The sequence below is a fragment of the Cotesia typhae genome, unplaced genomic scaffold (genome assembly GCF_013202065.1).
Source record: "Cotesia typhae breed Kobodo isofemale line unplaced genomic scaffold, CoteBio_Ctyphae contig_26, whole genome shotgun sequence".
NCBI classification, from domain to species: domain Eukaryota; kingdom Metazoa; phylum Arthropoda; class Insecta; order Hymenoptera; family Braconidae; genus Cotesia; species Cotesia typhae.
Genome location: NW_027423732.1, coordinates 2,570,262 through 2,588,540, shown reverse-complemented (window position 1 = coordinate 2,588,540; position 18,279 = coordinate 2,570,262). Strand labels below are relative to the sequence as shown.

General features: G+C 25.2%; 2 protein-coding genes across 2 annotated transcripts in view; both read left to right on the top strand.

Annotated features, from left to right (window-relative positions):
• Window positions 1-9,105: 9,105 nt before the first annotated feature.
• LOC141525137 (uncharacterized) lies at window positions 9,106-9,618 on the top strand. Its single transcript, XM_074239486.1, has 2 exons — window positions 9,106-9,356; window positions 9,426-9,618. The coding sequence occupies exons 1-2, from the start codon at window positions 9,106-9,108 to the stop codon at window positions 9,616-9,618; spliced, it is 444 nt and encodes a 147-aa protein (XP_074095587.1).
• A 171-nt stretch (window positions 9,619-9,789) lies between these two features.
• Window positions 9,790-18,279, top strand: part of Hrm (solute carrier family 16 member hermes) — a 28,025-nt gene continuing 19,535 nt past the window's right edge. Inside the window, 1 exon segment of the mRNA XM_074239483.1 lies at window positions 9,790-9,933. Within this exon segment, the coding sequence (XP_074095584.1) occupies window positions 9,792-9,933 (142 nt within the window). The 5' untranslated portion in view covers window positions 9,790-9,791.

The following is an 18,279-nucleotide window of genomic DNA, read 5'->3' as shown; positions in this document are numbered from 1 at the left end:
ATTAGAATAGCTTTGCCTGCATTAATTTATTCATTTATGAATTTTCAATTTTGCGCGGGAAAAATTTAATTTTGAAATTAAGAATGTTAAAATACTTTATAAATACAAAATTTCTAGAACAAACTATCAAACAACTTCATATGTGGATGGTTTTCAAACCTATTCTTTCTATTGAATTTCATTTATTAACTAGACTAAATACACAACAGGCTAAAGATTGTTTGAGTTTTACTTTCTTCCTTCAGGCCAGCAGTTCAAGATTTAGGCAATTCTCATTGGATAGTGTACACATTCTACGACTTTGTAGTCGTTGCCTGTAGGTGGCATTGTTATTCAATCGATCGGATTTCAAATAATTGTAATTTTTAGGCCATAGGTATTACAATTATGCGTATGATGCATTGTCCCCTTTATTAACAATAATGTCATTGTAACAATAACAATAATAATCATTATAAAAATGAAATTTATTATATCGGTAATGATAAATTGATGTTAAAAGTATCATTATCATTGTTTATCAATACCAAAATAATTATTGTTATTGTTAAATTAATGTGTAGTAGAGCATTAAATCTAGATTAACAACTTTTTTAATTCAAAAAAATGTTAAACTTTAACTATATATACATAAAAAATTTAAAATCCCCATTGATAAGCTAGTTAATTGATTGAAACCGAAGAGTTTACACGGGTCAGTCACGTTAAGTTTTTTAATGCTACTAGCTACTATGAGAGAAACAGAATTTTAATTTTTTTGTTAGGATTTGATTTTCAAAATTAACGAACAAATAACCTTTTATATGATAATAGCTTTACCTGCATTAATTAATTTATTTACATATTTCTAATTTTGCGCGGGAAAAGTTCAATTTTAAAATTAAGAGGCGAGCAAAAAATTACACTTAACAAAAAGATATGAAATCCGAACAAAAACAGTTTCACTGTAAAAAATTGCGCCAAGTCCACGTTCATAAAACTCATCTCAATAACATCTGCACTTTGCAAAAAAAATAAGATTCGTTACAATAATTTTCATTCTATACAAAAAAAAGTTAAATACAAAAAAATACCAAGAAACCGTCATAATGTTGAAAAAATTGAAAAAAATTTGTTGAAAATTTAAAAATTAAGAAAAAATTTTTTTATCGTACTTGGCGCGCGTCATTGAGTACCCCAAATTTTTTCGAACGAATTTCAACCCGAGAAAAAACGATTTCGCTTGAATTTATGTAATGTAAATATGTATAATTATATAATATATATATATATATATATATATATCTTATCAGCTCTAATTATATAATATATGATTTCATACATTGTTATGTTTATAGATTCACATCAGTGAAGTATACTCAACGAATTAAAAACACTGCTTACTGGATTAATATCAGTTTCAGTGAAAAAATCCGTTTCGAAAATTTTTTTCAGATTTTTAGTGAAAATAACTGTCAATATGGTAGTCTGGTGAAGATATCTGAAATAACACAAAATTTTTTAATTCAATTTTTTTCAGTTCCGTCATTAAGCTTTCATGAAGAAACTTGATCGTGCTTCATTTAATTGTAATTAACACATTTTGATTAGCAATCACACCGCATTTTCTCAATTTAGTCGGCCATACGTTTTATTTTTTAGTCAACTCAATTTTCGCAGTGATTCCACTACAGAGTCAACGTATGCAGGCGTATTCACTTGTAAGCAAATTGCATAACCGAACAGGAGAGGGCGTTTTATTGAAATCATAAACGATGTGCGGAGAATTTAAAAATTTCAAATAAAATACGTATGCCATGTTGATTTTACCTAACTTTTGTTAAACGTATCATAAAATAATATTTCATTAATTACATTTATGCATTTTATAGGTTGACTTACTTATAAATGTTGAAACATTAAAAGGATGTTCATGTATCCTGAATCACTTTTAACCAGTCAAGCCGTTAAAAATTTATGACATATACACTCACATACACACATACTGACATCATCGTAAAAATATGTAGTCAGAATAGCTTGCTAGGATCTCAAGACATGAAGATCCGAACAAAAACAGTTTCACTGTAAAAAAATCGTGCCAAGTCCACGTTCATAAGACTATTAAGAAAAAAAAATTTTATTTCTTTACAAAAAGATATCTTCAGTTACCGAAAATTCCTACTGAGTAAAGGTCCTCCCCTTCCCCCTTATCCTTTATTTCCCTAATTCCCAAAAATTTGTATTTAATGACAAATTTAGCTATTATATATGGCTAAATTTTTGTAAATTTAAAAATTAAAAGAAACAATTTTGGAACGTACTTGGTGTGCGTTATTGTGTACTTGAATTTTTTTTAAGTGTCCTAGTAGATACATTTTAGGAATTTCATAAAAAGTGAAATATTTCGTAACTACGCACACTAAATACGTTCCAAAATTGTTTCTTTTAATTTTTAAATTTACAAAAATTTTTTTTTAATTTTCGAAAATCATATACAACCATATCGGTTACTTGGATTTTTTAATTTTTTATTTGATATCTAGTGAGAACTCGATTTACGAAAATCGGGGTAAAACCAATAATTTCTTAAAAATCATTGATATGAATATAAAGCGGGAAGTTAGAAAATAAATCGTGACTCAAATGCCAAAAGGGCGTATTACAGCAGTTAGATAGGGTTTTATGCCAAAAAAGCGTATAAAAATTTTTTTTTCGCCATTCAACTGAGAACTGCTTAAAATGTAAAGATTTGTCAAAAAAAATTTTTCGATGTACCAATGCCAAAAAGGCATATCTCAAAACATACGCCCTTTTGGCTTTAGAAAAAGTTTAGCCTAAAGCCAAAAAAGCGTATAAAAAACTTTCAATTTTGCTCTGAAATATCAAATTTAACTTTAAAAAATGAATCTAGATCATTTAATATTGTTGAATTTCGCGCCTCTAACTCAACAATCATGTTAGATATCGCAATTGTTTTTTTTTCTTTTTCAATTAAAATTGTAAACAGAATTCGTATTAAAATTGTAATAAGGTAAAAGACCCAGTTATTGACACTGGTCTAGTTGTTTAACACTTGCAATTTTATTCTAATTAAAAAAATAAAATGTTCTCAAAAAAATCAATGTTCTTAAAATTTATAATTCAAAAATTATGTTTATTAATTTATTAGAGTTGATTTGTTTTTTTTTTAATTAAAATAAAATTGCAAGTGTCAACAACTAGGCCAGTGTCAATAACTGGGTCTTTTACCTTAATAACCTTTAAAAATACGTATTTGTAATTTAATAATTAATATATATTTTCAATTCTGCAGCAAAATTAGTAACATATAAATTACAATTCAAAGCAATTGGCAAAAAAAATTATGCGCGCTTTTGACTTTAGGTCACTAAATTTTCAATGTTCTAAAGCTAAAAGGGAGCATATCAATTTATACACCCTTTTGGCATTGGAAATTTATTTTTTTATTTTTAGAATTAGAAAATGTTAATAAAATGATTAGTAAAAAAAAAATTTATACGCCCCTATGGCACTGCAAAGCCAAAAAGACGTATAAATTAATATGCGCCCTTTTGGCATTTGGGTCGCAAAATGAAAAAATTATTTTTAAATTCGTCATAATTTTTAAAAGTGATAAATAAATAAATAGGTAATCATCCTTTTTGTTGTACGATAAAGTTTTGAATACTACAATTGAAAAATTGTTTCTTGATGATTAATTGCAGACTAAATTGAAACTTATCCATTTATTATCTGCAGAAAAAAAATTAACTTAAGTCAAATAAATAATTTTGGAGAACGTCAATTTCATGATTTGAGTAAAAAAATTTTTTATCTGAGAAATTTTTCTTGATTTAAATAATTTTGACTTGATTCAAGAATTTTTTATCTTGTTTCAAGAGAATAAGACTCTTCAAAATGATTTTCTTGGTTTCAAAATTTTTCTGTTGATTCAAATAAATTTTTTTTTCAGTTTAAAAACAAAATCAATTTTTATATCACCATTGTAAGTTCGATTAATAAAATGAGAACTGTTTGAATAATGATAACTTTAATTAATAATATTGTTTATTTTTTCATTATTTTGATTTTGAATATTTTTATTTGATTAATTCATTTTGATTTTGAATATTTTAGCCGACCACCAACCACATTAAGAATAATTTTTCAAAGAAATTATTCGTAAACGGCACGTTGTTTGCCGTATATCATGTATCGTATACTTTTGAAAATGAAATTCAATGTTAAGTAAACTGTACCCGGTAATGCGATCGAAACCATTACTATTCTTATTTTTCTCCGTATTTCTTGTAAAGTAGGCATTTTGGACGACAAGTGTTCCGTCAAATTATAAAAAAATAAAAAAAGCTGAAAAGAAACAAAACTGCTGGGCTGAATGCTGGGTCAGTGTGGCCAGATCGTGCGATTTTTTTACCCCCACTTTGTACCGCTTTCAATATAGTCCAGTGTGGCCGAACGTGCTCTTTTTTCTTACCCCCACTTTGTAGGACACTTATCTGACTATATTGAAAGCGGTACAAAGTGGGGGTAAAAAAATCGCACGATCTGGCCACACTGATATAGTCAGATAAGAGAGTCCTACAAAGTGGGGGTAAGAAAAAAGCACGATCTGGCCGCACTGTGCTGGGTTCTGATGAAATTTTCAAAAGCGACTATATTTACTTATTTTTGTGTACATTGAGCGAGAAGTTTTTATTTTTCGTCGCCACCTGGCGGAGGCTCTTGAACAAAAGAATTTCATTTGCGATTTTTTTAATTCTTTATCTCTAATCTGATAATAATTTATTATTTACTGCTTTTATTGAGTTGTTAATTATTAAAATAAAAATAATTTCTTTTTTTCCCTAATAAGGTGCTTATCTGACATTAGTTTGTCGTTTAACCGACTAAACCTTTATGTTTTCTTTTTCTGGGTAGTATCGTCGATAGTTCAAGAGTTGAATGTCAAAAAAATTTCTTTGAAAAAAATAAAAAATGGTTTAATAAGAAGTTAATTTGATAACAATTTTAACCAATTTTATTTCTCAGCTGAAAAAAATAAAAATTTTTTTCACAAGAATTTTCATGTTAAAAAAAAGTTTTCTAGATTTGGGAAAAAACAATTGTATAAATAAAAATTTGCAAGTTGTCTATCTGAAATTGTTTTTTATCAAATAATACAAACTTTTTTTCTATAAGTAAGTTAATGTAGGAAAAATTTTTATTTTTTAGGTTAAGAAATAAACTTGCGTAAAATTTTCAACGAATTAATTTGTTGTCACAACAATGCCCATTTTTTTCAAAAGAAATTTTTTTATTCAGCTTACAAAATCTCTTGATTTACATAGTAGGTTTAGCTTTGCAATGTTGCATTGGAGAAAAAGAGACAGAGATAATTTTTGATTAGTTTTTTTTATTAATTATTTTTATCACATACTCTAATCTGTACTTTTAACTGTGACAAATTCACAATATGTTATTTTTTTTAATCGATTTAATTTTTAATTTTCCGCTTAAAATAAAAATTTTTAAAATTCAATGTTCTTTAATTAATTGGAAGGATTTATCAAGTTTTAATGGTCAATTGTCATTTACCTTGAAAATATCAATATTACTTGATTAAAAATAATGTTAATACTAATATTTTCTAGAGATTTCATTCTTGATGTCTTCATTAAAAGTATAATTAATTAAATATCACTATAACTATATTTTTTACTAATTAAACTTTAAAGTAAACAATATTTATTGATATAACATAGAAAAGTTAAAATTTCTTCTTTATCTAATCAATTTGATAAATAATTATTATTATTTCAATAACGTTTAATTTGATCATCCTCAGTTTACATAACCTATAAATATATCAAATCTTAAAATCTACGATTTTAAATTAAAAAATCTAAATATTTAATTATTTCAGAATAATATTTTAAAGAAATTTCTTAAATTTTTGAAGTTTCGAGTTTGATTAGATTGACGGCACTTGGAGTGATTTCTCGACAGAAAAAACGGTTTCTACACTGAAAAAAAAATTAACTTAAATCAAGAAAAATTTCTTAGTTTAAGAATTTTTCTACTCAAATCAAGAAAATAAAATTCTTCAAAATTATTTACTTGATTCAAGTAAATTTTTTTTTCTGTGTAGGTTTTGAGTCGATTGGTTAAAAAAACTTGAAGTTATCGAAAAAAAAAAATTTCTTTAGTTTTTACTTATTTTCATTTTTTACAGAAAAATAGTTACGCAGGTTTAATTTCAAAAAATTATACCCAAACCCATAGTCCACATATTTTTTAAACTTTTTTAGTTCAAATGAAGGTACATGAATAATTTCTTTAAAAGTAATAATTAAAACTTTTTTTCATTAACTTTTTTTTTCTACTAATGAGGTAAATTTATTCAGAAGTGTGCTTCTTGCAGACGTACTTTGTTGGAACTAATATCAAGTTTCGCTCTATGTATAACAATAAAAAACGAAACATACACGTCAAAAAAAACTTAGGGATTTTTCCTATTTTTCCAATGGTAACATGGGAATTTTTTCTTTATTAACATGATAAAAATATCCATGGTACATAGGAAAAATTCATTTATGACATGAAAAAAAAAATGTTTTTTTCAATTAGAAAAAAAAAAAGAAATCGAAAAAACACCATTCCTCTTCTCTCCAAAAAAGAAATTAAAAATAGTTATCATCGAGAAATTCGGAGTTTTTTCAGAAAATCTAAAAAATAACGATGAAGATAGTTTTGAATAATTTTTTTCTATTTTTTCCCAAAAAGAACATTTAATAAAAAAAATTTTGAAAAAACAAACGTCCCGATAAGTCAATTTTTGAAAAAGTTATGGCAATTTAAGCCACACCGCCCATAATCTTTTAAATTATCTGAAATTGCTCGAATGAGAAAATTGTTGTGTAAATTTGTAATTATTAAATTAAGGTACATAAATTTTAGTGAAAAATGAATTCTTCCTATGTCACATGGATATTTCTATGATGTTAATAAAAAAAAATTCCCATGTTAACATTGGAAAAATTTCTATGTCAACATAGGAATTTTTCCTATGCAAAAATAGGAAAAATCCCTATTTTTTTTTTTTGCCGTGTATATATTAACAAAAATTGATATCAATCAATACGATGATGATTAATGAGATATATAAATTCTCCAAATCTTGAAAAATCAAAGGAAAAAAAGTTAATACAGAAAGCCTACGAAAAGATAAGGTGAGAAAAATATTGATAAAATAGTTTTTTGCAATAGGAAGTTTTTAAAAAAACTATAATGTACTCCATTTTACATGAAACAAAGATTTAAAAAAAAAATTCGATTTGAACCATTTGTCAAAAATTTAGGAGCAAAAAAAAAGTTTGTAATTTTCTTCATAATCTTGCATAAAATCGAAAAAATACCTGAGAACAGATGAGTATTATTATAGGCATATTCTAACAAAGTTTGGTGGTTGCAGCATATTTTTAAATGCACTTAAAATAATTTTAGTTTAATTTGTCAATAAATTTTTAATTTCACTAAAGAACAAAAAATAAAATCAAGTAGATAGATTTCTTTTTAATAACTCAAAAACTTTTTGAGGTTTAGAGCTGAAATTTTCATTTACTACAAAATTGCTCCCCTAAGTGCGGACATAAAAAACTCCGTGAGGGTTGGTATGGCATACTTATCGTGCTATACCTTTTCGCATAATACGCCGTATCAGAATTTCATAAAATTTATCTTATGCCTTTTTTTTAAAAACAATAATTTACACTATTGAATGTACAATTTTTCTTAAGTCTATTAATTTCATAGCGTTCTAAAAAAATAAATCAACTTTATGATTTTTTTTTTCGTTAAATCTATCATGATCTTAACGAAAAAATAACTGGAATTTCACAAGAAATTTCACTTATTCTGACAAATTAATTCTCTTGCTTTAAGAAATACGTATCTTGATCCAAGAAAATTTATTTAAGTTAAGAAAATCTTGTTGTTTTGAGAAAATTCAGCCTCTTGCTCCTAGAAATTTAGTTTTTGATAGAAGTAAATTTTCTTGCCTTGAGAAAATTTTTCTCTTGCTCCAAAAAATTAAATATTTTGATAATAAATTTTAATTAATGTTTTTATTGACTAACACGTGAAATTGGAAGATCAAATAATATTGAATCATTTTTTTTCATTCAATATGTATAATTGTACGCTAAAATAATATAAAATGGGTATCGAATATTCAAGAGAAAAATTTTCTCAAGGTGAGAAAATTTTTTTCTCAGTTGAAGTAGGTGGTGCTGCTTCCCAAGAGTATCTAAAAATCTTGATCAAATATAAAAATTAACTGTGTCAAGTATTTATGATAATTTGAATTAAGAAAAAATTTCTTCCACCATGAATAGAATTTCAAGAAAAATTTTTACTTCGGCCAACACAACTTCGGTGTTTCTTCAGGCACCCGAAAATTTTCTTGAGCCAAGAATTTTGTTCGCCAGTCAATAAATTTTTCTTTCTGTGTACAAGTCAGTTTTTTTAATAATTTTTTTTGCTATAATTTATTTGTTGAAGAAAATTAAAACAATTGTGAAGTGACAGCTAAATTTAATGTCAAAAATATTGCACCTATTGTATATATAAAATATAAATCTAAATAAAATGAACCACTCAAAAAACCGGAAATAAGAAATTAAGTAATTACAAAAAAAAAAAAAAAAACATATAGAACCATTAAAAAGCACAAATTCGAACCAAAATTAATTTTATCATCTAGATATTCTTACATAGTCAAATGAAAGTGATTAAATTTCCGTTGTTGCCTTAATTATATACATTACAAACATTTAACAAAAAACAATGAAGACATTTTTTGTGCATAAAGCTATTATAATTATATAATTTTCTTCAACTTGAAGAATAATAATAAAAAAATCTGGAAAATTCAAAATAAGATTGGATTTAAAAATTAATTAAAATATTTTTTGGAGCTTATAAATTGGAATGTATACAGTACATTCATGATGATGGCTACAGTCACTACAGTAGCCGTAGCCTTCCAACTCACTATATATACAGACAAATATAGATATGTTTATACATTGAGGATAGTAACAGCTGATCGAGTCGATTCTACACATGCTCAATGCTGATGAACATGAGCCTGATGTTAAAAACCCAGAGCCTTCAGTTGAATTCAGTTGGCTGTGGGCGTCCAGTCTTCAGTCCTCACAATTAACTCAACATCTTGCAATACACAATATACAATTTACAAAATACAGAATCATTGATGATCCGCGTCATCGCGCCCATGTGCATTCTTCAACAAAGAAACAAAGAGAAAAGTTGTTGGGTGATTTGAGTATTTATTTAAAAAATATATTTTCATTGTGAGTTTAAAAGTTTTTTAAAAATAAATTATTTTCATGGTTTTGACTGACTAATATTTTTATTTTTAGTTACTTACTGTTGACAATTATTGAGTTTGGTGTATCAGTTAATAAAGATCTTATGTGCGGTCAAAAGCAATTGCGTTGCCAGAGGAGAAGAAAAAGGTGCGAGAATTGCCGGAAGTCGGAGTCTATGAACTCCGAAGAGGCCAACGACGACGATTGGACTGATAATTGGTTATTTATCGGTTTAGACTATTAATTTTTTTTTTTATCTTCTTTTATTTTATATTCTTTTCTTCCTTTGTTGGTTTTATTGTTTAAACAATTCTTTTCTTGCTCAATCAAATTTTTGTTAAGAATTTGTTTTTGTGAAGTATATATTTCAATTGTGATATTTTTATTTGATTTTACAAAAAATAATTAAATTTAAAAATGATCAGTGACAAAGAAGTTGACAATGGTATTAATATAAAAATTGGAAAGGATAATAACGATGGTAAAGGAAAATATCGACCTATTTCGACAAAACAACCGCGAGGGAATAATAATGGAATTAATGGACAAGCTAAAAATGGTAAGATTTTTTTTTATTTCATTTTTTTAATCATAAGTGTTTAAAATTTTGGTAATTGTTTAGTTTCACGGTCAACAATAATACTTCAATTGATAAGAGTATTTTAGATTTTTTTTTAACACGTTTGTTTTTTTATATTAAATTTTAAAAAATCTGATTTTTTATTAAAAATTTTCTTTGAAAAAATAAAAAAGACATTTTCGAAAATTTTTTTTTTTTTTTTTTTTAAAAAAAAAAAAAAAAAAAAAAACTAGACAAATTTTACTGGAAATCTTTGACAAAAACTGAACAATTATTGAAATTTTTCAAATTATTTCGAAGCTAATAATCAAAAAAACAATAAAAAGTTTCCAAGTGAATTTTTTTGAATTATTACTAAAATAAAAAAATTTTTTTCTATTCTTCAATAGTAATTCAATTATTTTAGAAATTAAAAAAAAAATTTAGGAATATAAGATTGGTTATTTTTAAAATCAAAATTTTCAATAGTATATTTTATTGTGCTAAAGAAAAGATCAATGAGATTATTCCGCATGTATGTTCCGTGCAAATGTTTTATGTGTGTGTACATACCGCACTGACCATTGATTCATATATATTAGACTGTCCTTCAGCTATACTACTCTCATAAAAATGTTAATTACAATTATTATAAATAATAAATATAATTAAAATTATCAATAATAATTGTGTTATTTAAAAAAATTTGTTAACTTGAAATTGGTGTGCAATTAAAAGTACGATTAAATTAAAAAAATTTTTATAAATTCACAAAAATTTAGGACACGATATTAATTTTAAAGTGAATAGTTTTGATACATTGATTTTTAGTCAAAAATTTCTAATTCAGGTGCCGAATATATATTTAATTTACAAGCATGTATGGAATACACTCACATTTTATGCTTGTAAAGGTGGATCCTAGGAACTCCGCCGTCCATCTTACGGCATGAATATAACTTTCAATATTAAAAAAGTAGAAAAATTATTTTTAAGACGAAATAATCAATAACCAAAATAACTAGGGTCAGTATCATCTTACGGTTTTGTTGAGTTTAATTGAAAGCAATATTATACGTATAAAATTGAAAAAACCTTCTATTAGAAAATTTTGATTTAATTTACTAAAAATATAAAGTTCTTGATCATTTTTAATCAAAATACTCTCCACAAAACTACACTGATAAAAAAAATATCTTTATTCAAGAAAAATATTCTTGATCCAAGAAAATTATTTATTTCATTTCAAGAATTATTGATTGTTGATTCAAGAATAAATTTTTTTATTTATAATGTTATAAGTTTAATTATAACACCCGATCCCTACGATTGCATCTTTATATTTTTCTCCTGGACAAAGAAGAATTTCGAAAAAAACGCTCTTCTACGCAATAGATTTTTTAATTATCTATTTAATAGCAGAGCTTTTTTTTTTTCGAAATTCTCATTTGTTTAAAAGAAAAACATAACACTGCAATAGCTTTATAATCATGAGTGCAACAAGGATAGTACCGTTTCTTGCAGCGAGTACGACGCGAGAAATAGAGGGGATCGGCTGCTAAGTCAAATAAAAACTTTGAAGTAAAAAAATTTGTATTTCTCTATATGCCGAAAAATATTTATTAATACAGAGAATAGAAAAATTACAAAAATTTATATGCTTAAAATAAGTAAAATAATATCTTAATTCAAAAGTCGCGCCATACTTGAAATAAATCGGTAATATCTTGAACAATTTTATACCTTTTATCTTAATCCAAGAGAAAGAATTTCTTGGACAAAGTTGTATATTTCTCATTTTAAAAAAACCAAGCTTCTTGATTCTAGAATCAATTTCTTAAGTTAAGAGAATTGAATTACTCCAAATAAGAATGACATTGTGAAGAAAAAGTTTTTCTTGAATCAAGTCATGTTTTTTATCAGTGTATGTGCAGAGTAAAATAAACATTTTTTTTACTTTCGCGTAGTTTTTCGTAAATTTTTACTCTCTTAACTGAAGTTACAAAAAATTTGGCTATATTATGTTTCCGGGGGTCAAATATGTTCAGAAAATAGCATTCGTTCAAAAATATATATGGGATATAACGCGGATTATCAAGATAACGCACGTAATTTTTGAGGAATCTTTGTGAAACTCAGCACAGTTTTTCTTTGGGTAAATACTTTAAGCAAGTTCAAGTATGAGCACATTCGGCTGATTAGTTAAGAGAGAGCGGCCATTTGAAATTTTCAAAATAACAAAAATCTTTATTTTTTTGGGAACAACTTTTGACTAAAAATAGATACCTAAATTATAGAAACATCACCTTAACGCTGATTATCTGATATTTATTTTGACCAATTAATCTCATACTTTATGATGATTTTATCAAGGTTAATAATCATAGAAATTACGAAAAAAACCATTCTTCAATGGTTTTTTCATCGAATAACTTCTTACCGGTAAAAGTTAACTGATTTCTGCGAATTTCACTTAAATTCTGATAAAATGAGCTTATAGTTACTTTTTTTCACTTTTTATGTTACAATATTTTTTTTACTTTTAATCACAGTTTAAAGTTGACTTCACAAAAACTCAAGAGATTCATCTTTCAGAAATCTATTTCCATTTCGAATTCCGAATAAAATCTTCAAAATAGTTTAAATAAATCATCAAGTTTTTTTTTCAAAATTTTCATCAAAAAAGGTTGAAGGAAAAAAAAGTAAAATTTTTAAAAAGCGCCACGCTTATTGAGTGACGAACAAAAGTTTTACAAGTTTAAAAATATTCAGTTTATTTGAAAACAAGAACAATTTTTTACAAGCTTGAAATATATGTCAGCGACTAAAAAAATTTCTTTTTTTTTTATCGCTCTTATGATTTGGACAATTTTCGAGTAATTGGGGTCAATATCTAATTAGATCAAAGAATGTACGCAGTATATTGAACAATTCGTACTGACATTGAAAATGATATTAAATACAACCGTAATCCTCAATAACATGCATTTTGATCAACATCATCTTGTTGTTATTATTACTAACAATCACCATGATCACGACTGCACCAATGGTGATCGTACTAATGACGTGAAGATCGTCATTTAAACCATCACGGTCATTCAACGTCAGATGACTGTATGCTAAATTCATTTTTTACCTTGTGGTAGTGGTCGTATTTGAGAATTACGAACTTGCTAAAATAAACTCATAAAATTTATTTTATTTATTAATGACATTGAAATTTTACTTAATGACAAACTACTTCTTTCAATACCATCCAATCACTTGACAAAATGAATCTATTAATGACTTAAATAACATATTATTTTATGGTGTTTTCAAGTTTCACACATTTATTATATTGCTTTACGGAAAATTTTTTTCAATTTATTTTTAAGTTTTTTCTCATTGTTATAAATCAATTTTTCGAAAATTCAAAATTAATTTTTAATAAATAATCTGTGCAGTGATGAATTACAATCAATTTACAATGAAATTGTTGTTATTTTAATAAAAATTTGTATAAAAGTTAGGTGTCAATTTTATTATTAATTACTTTTATAGTTAAAAAATATTTTAATTTAAAATTGCAAATTTTTATTCTTTGATTAAAATTATTTTTCATCCGTTGAAATTTATTGTCAACTGTTAATCACGATACAATCATCATTTAGAAAATATCTATTACCACAATCGGCAGATTTTTATCTAAACAATAACAATTTCACCGTAAATACTAAAATTAAGGGTATTTCAAACCTGGAATAACTTTTAAACAAGTAAATTTATTAAAAAAATCGTAGTGGTCTTTTTTATAAAGCTGTTAATTTTTTAGAGAGAAATATATTTCTCTTCCGAGTAAATTAATTTTAGGACAAGTAAAAAAATTCTAAGGTTTAGAAAATTCATTATTGTGTTATTTAATAGAAATATTACTATTTACAATCTCTGAATATTAATATTAATCACTCAAATTTTAATAAAATCTTCATTTTAACATCCTTTAACAAAATTTCAAGCCCTTACAAAAAAACTTCATTTTTCTTTGTACACGCTAACTTGAATAATACTTCTATTTTATCCCATAATTTTGATCATCGCTGCAATGAGTCGAACTGCAGTTCTATATTAGAGTTAAAAATGCTACACGCTATGATAAAACTTATACTTTTTACTGTAATTAATACGTTGCTCCAATGTTGCAATTAGGTGTTGTATTATGTTTTATGTGTTACCGCGATTATCACCTATTTTTCATAATTACTTTCATTCTGTGAACTAAGATAAGTATAATCATAGGAATTGTTGCGGAAAAAAACGAAAAAAAATTTTCGACAGTAAAGTACTTTTTGATGACTGGAATTATTAATAAATTGAATAACAACAAAGATATAATGAGTTACTCGAACAATTGATAATAGACGTGAAAATTACCTAATTGTGATAATCATCAACCGGATAATATGAAATTATACGCAGAAAAAAAGGTTCATTTGAGCCAAGAAAATATTTTTCTTCCTAATTATTTTCTTGAGAGAAAAAAAATTTTTTTGACACAAGAAATTTCACTTATTCCAAAAAATTCACTCTCTTGCTTTAAGAAATACGTATCTTGATCCAAGAAAATTTATTTAAGTTAAGAAAATCTTGTTGTTTTGAGAAAATTCAGCCTCTTGCTCCTAAAAATTTTGTTCTTGATAGAAGTAAATTTTTTTGCCTTGAGAAAATTTTTCTCTTGCTCCAAAAAATTAAATATCTCGATAGAAGTAAATTTTTATTAATATTTTTATTGATTAACATGTCAAACGGGAAGATAAAATAATATTGAATCATTTTTTTTCATTCAATATGTATAATTGCACGCTAAAATAATATAAAATGGGTATCAAATATTCAAGAGAAAAATTTTCTCAAGGTTAGAAAATTTTTTTTTCAGCTAAAGTAGGTGGCGCTGCTTCCTTAAAGTATCTGAAAATCTTGATCAAATATAAAAATTTATTATATCAAGTATTTATGATAATTTGAATTAAGAAAAAATTACTTCCACCAAAAATAAAATTTCAAGAAAAATTTTTACTTCGGCCAACATAACTTCAGTTTTCCTTCAGACATCCGAAAATTTTCTCGAGTCAAGAATTTTGTTCTCCAGTCAAGTAATTTTTCTTCCTGTGTAGAAAAAACTAAACATTACTTTTAAATTGTTTATGCATTACAGGTAATTAAAAAATACAAATTAAAAATTTTTTATCTCAAAAACTACTAGTTGATTTTTCGGTGTCAGCAGGTAAAATGTAAAACATAGACATGCTATAATTCTTTTTTTTTTTTTTAATTTTAATTTTCCTTGAACAAATAGTTTATAAGTTATTAAAAATGCTATTTTGTGCAATTTTTTTATAATCAATGATCTAGTTGTGTTAAAAATCATCAAATATCGCTCTAAAATTTTAACTGCTTATTCTTGACATAAAAAACGAATATTCTTAGCTTTAATACATATTTTTGCTAAAAAATCTAATTTTCTATGACCGAAGAAAATTAAAAAAAAAATTCTGATTCAATTAAATATTTTTTTGATTCAAAAATTAAAATTAATAAAATAGTTAACTAAAATTTTCTCCTTTTTTTATCATTTTTTATTTGTCAAGAGATAATAATTTGAAAACTACATTATTCAATGTGTACTTTACCAATGTTTTATATCAGTTAATATTACAAACTATTAAAACTTAAAGAGATAATGAAATTAAAAGGAAATAAATTATTATTGAATTACTTAAAAGAGTTGACTAATGTATTGAAGTAAATTATATAAGTAAGTGTATAACAAGAAAATTTATTAAGTCAATTATTAAATTCTTTATAATGTACATCGAGATAGAAAAAAAAAAAATTATTTTTTATTATTAAGCGTATGAGATCATTTTATTTTTGTTATGATTCATTGTAATTGTTTATTATATATTTTGACGTCAAGTCTGATTATTTTTTTCTTAAAAAATCTAAATAGATGTTTATTGCAAAATTTTCCGTTTTATTGTTGATCTTATCAAAATACAAACGATAATTCTTTAAAGATAGAAAAAACAGATAGCAGTATACATGCTGACGGAAATAATTTATTTATTATGATAGATAAAATGAATCACAAGTATATTGAAGATTATAATAGGATCAGTTTACGAAAAATACAGTCCGAAAAAAAAAAAAAAATAAATAAAATAAAAAACTCAATAGAATTTCGGGCATGATTCTAAGTCAGTTCAATGTCAAAGGTAATGAGTTCTAGGAAAACGTTTATTGAAATAAAATGTATAAATTCTCCGCTGATTAAACAGGATATGAAAATTTATGAGTACAATTACTGCTCACAATAATCTAAGATGAGATGGTATTTTCAAAATGTACCCTTTTAGCAATGAATTGAACTAGCTAATTAGTAACAGAACATTTTAAGTATAAAAAAAATTTCTTAAATTTTCTCAATTAGATGGAATTATTTTCTTCAGAAATTCTTCATTTCTTAAAAAAATACTAAACTAATGAACATCAAGTTTGGTTGATTAATGCCAATCTTTATTAATTAGTTCTTGCCCAAATTTATTCTAAAGTTATTTTGGAAAATTTAGCTGTAAACATTGAATTAGTAATGGATATTACTCAGAAAAATACGCAAAAATTTTTTTTTCTTGGATTCAACAAATAATTACTCAGAAAGAAAAACTTCTTGATTGGAGAACGAAATTCTTGGCTCAAGAAAATTTTCGGGTGCCTTTAGGAAGACCGAAGTTGTGTTGGCCGAAGTAAAAATTTTTTTTGAAATTCTATTCTTGGTGGAAGTAATTTTTTCTTAATTCAAATTATCATAAATACTTGATACAATAAATTTTTATATTAGATCAAAATTTTTAAATACTTTAGGGAAGTAGCGTCTCCTACTTCAACTAAGAAAAAAATTTTCTCACCTTGAGAAAATTTTTCTCTTGAATATTTGATACCCATTTTATACTATTTTAACGTGCAATTATACATATTGAATGAAAAAAAATGATTCAATATTATTTGATCTTCCTATTTGACATCTTAATTATTAAAAATATTAATGAAAATTTACTTCTATCGAGATATTTAATTTTTTGGAACAAGTCAGAAGTTTACTCAATACAAGAAAATTTACTTCTATCAAGAACTAAATTTTTTGAAGCAAGAGGCTGAATTTTCTCAAAACAAGAAAATTTTCTTGACTTAAATAAATTTTCTTGGATCAAGATACGTATTTCTTAAAGTAAGAGAATTAATTTTAGCTAACAGAAATAATAATATCACTTTTGAAATACCCAATTTTGTTACCACAATCTACGAGCATTCGTTTGTTATATCAGCTATACGGTTCTGGCAAGATTTACCTCCTGAAATTTCTAATTCTCTTGGTTTAGAATCCTTCAAGACAAAAGTATTTGATTTTCTTATAAATCTCAAATAATAACATAATAGTGAGCTAGTTAATATGATTAAAAACATTATGTCGATTAAAAACATATGTCCACTTGAACATTATGTAAATTTTATATTTTAAGCTATCATGTAAATTTCATATTTCCATTATGTATGTATTAGCTGTACTTATGTGAATTATAATTTTATGTATATCATTTTTGCCATTCGGCTTTGTGCCTTGGCATTTAAACCTAATAAATAAATAATTTTGTTCGAATAAGTGAAATTTCTTGTGTCAAAAAAAATTTATTTTTGCTCAAGAAAATAATTAGGAAGAAAAATATTTTCTTAGCTCAAGTGAACTTTTTTCTGTGTAGATATCCAGAATTCCAGAACTTAATTAAACGCTTGCTTCGAAATAAATTGTGCCATTTATTTACAAATTCTCAATTTTGAAAATTTTCATTTTTCTTAGCGGGAAGTTAAAAATTAAGCTCTTGATCATGTGGCTATCAACTCCAAAAAAATGAATTTAAATTATCAAAACAAAGAAAATTTATCGATGTAAAGTGTTCTAATAAACAATTTTTTTTATACAACAAATAACAGCATAAAAAATATGCTTCAAGTAGAAAGTAAAATGAGTATTTTCTAACAAAAAAAAAAATAAATTGAAACCGATTTTGTCATAATCTTTTATCAATTATTACTCATTATTATTATGATTGATATTGTAATATATTTGTTGATGTAAAATATGACGTACAAGGACATATCGTTTTATTGAACATGTAAATTATATTAGAAATAACCAGTTATCAATTTCTATAGCAAAGTATGTCTTAGTTTATCTTAAGGAAAACTTATGCGTAATTCATTATTCCCACTTATTTATATATTTCTTACAGAAGTTACGATTAAGACAAC

What these genes read in the sequence shown, in the direction of transcription:
- LOC141525137 (XM_074239486.1), top strand. Translation starts at nt 9,106, where the DNA reads ATGCTCAATGCTGATGAACATGAGCCTGATGTTAAAAACCCAGAGCCT. An exon ending in TTAAAAAATATATTTTCATT is followed by an intron (nt 9,357 to 9,425) that starts GTGAGTTTAAAA and finishes TTTTATTTTTAG; the next exon opens with TTACTTACTGTTGACAATTA.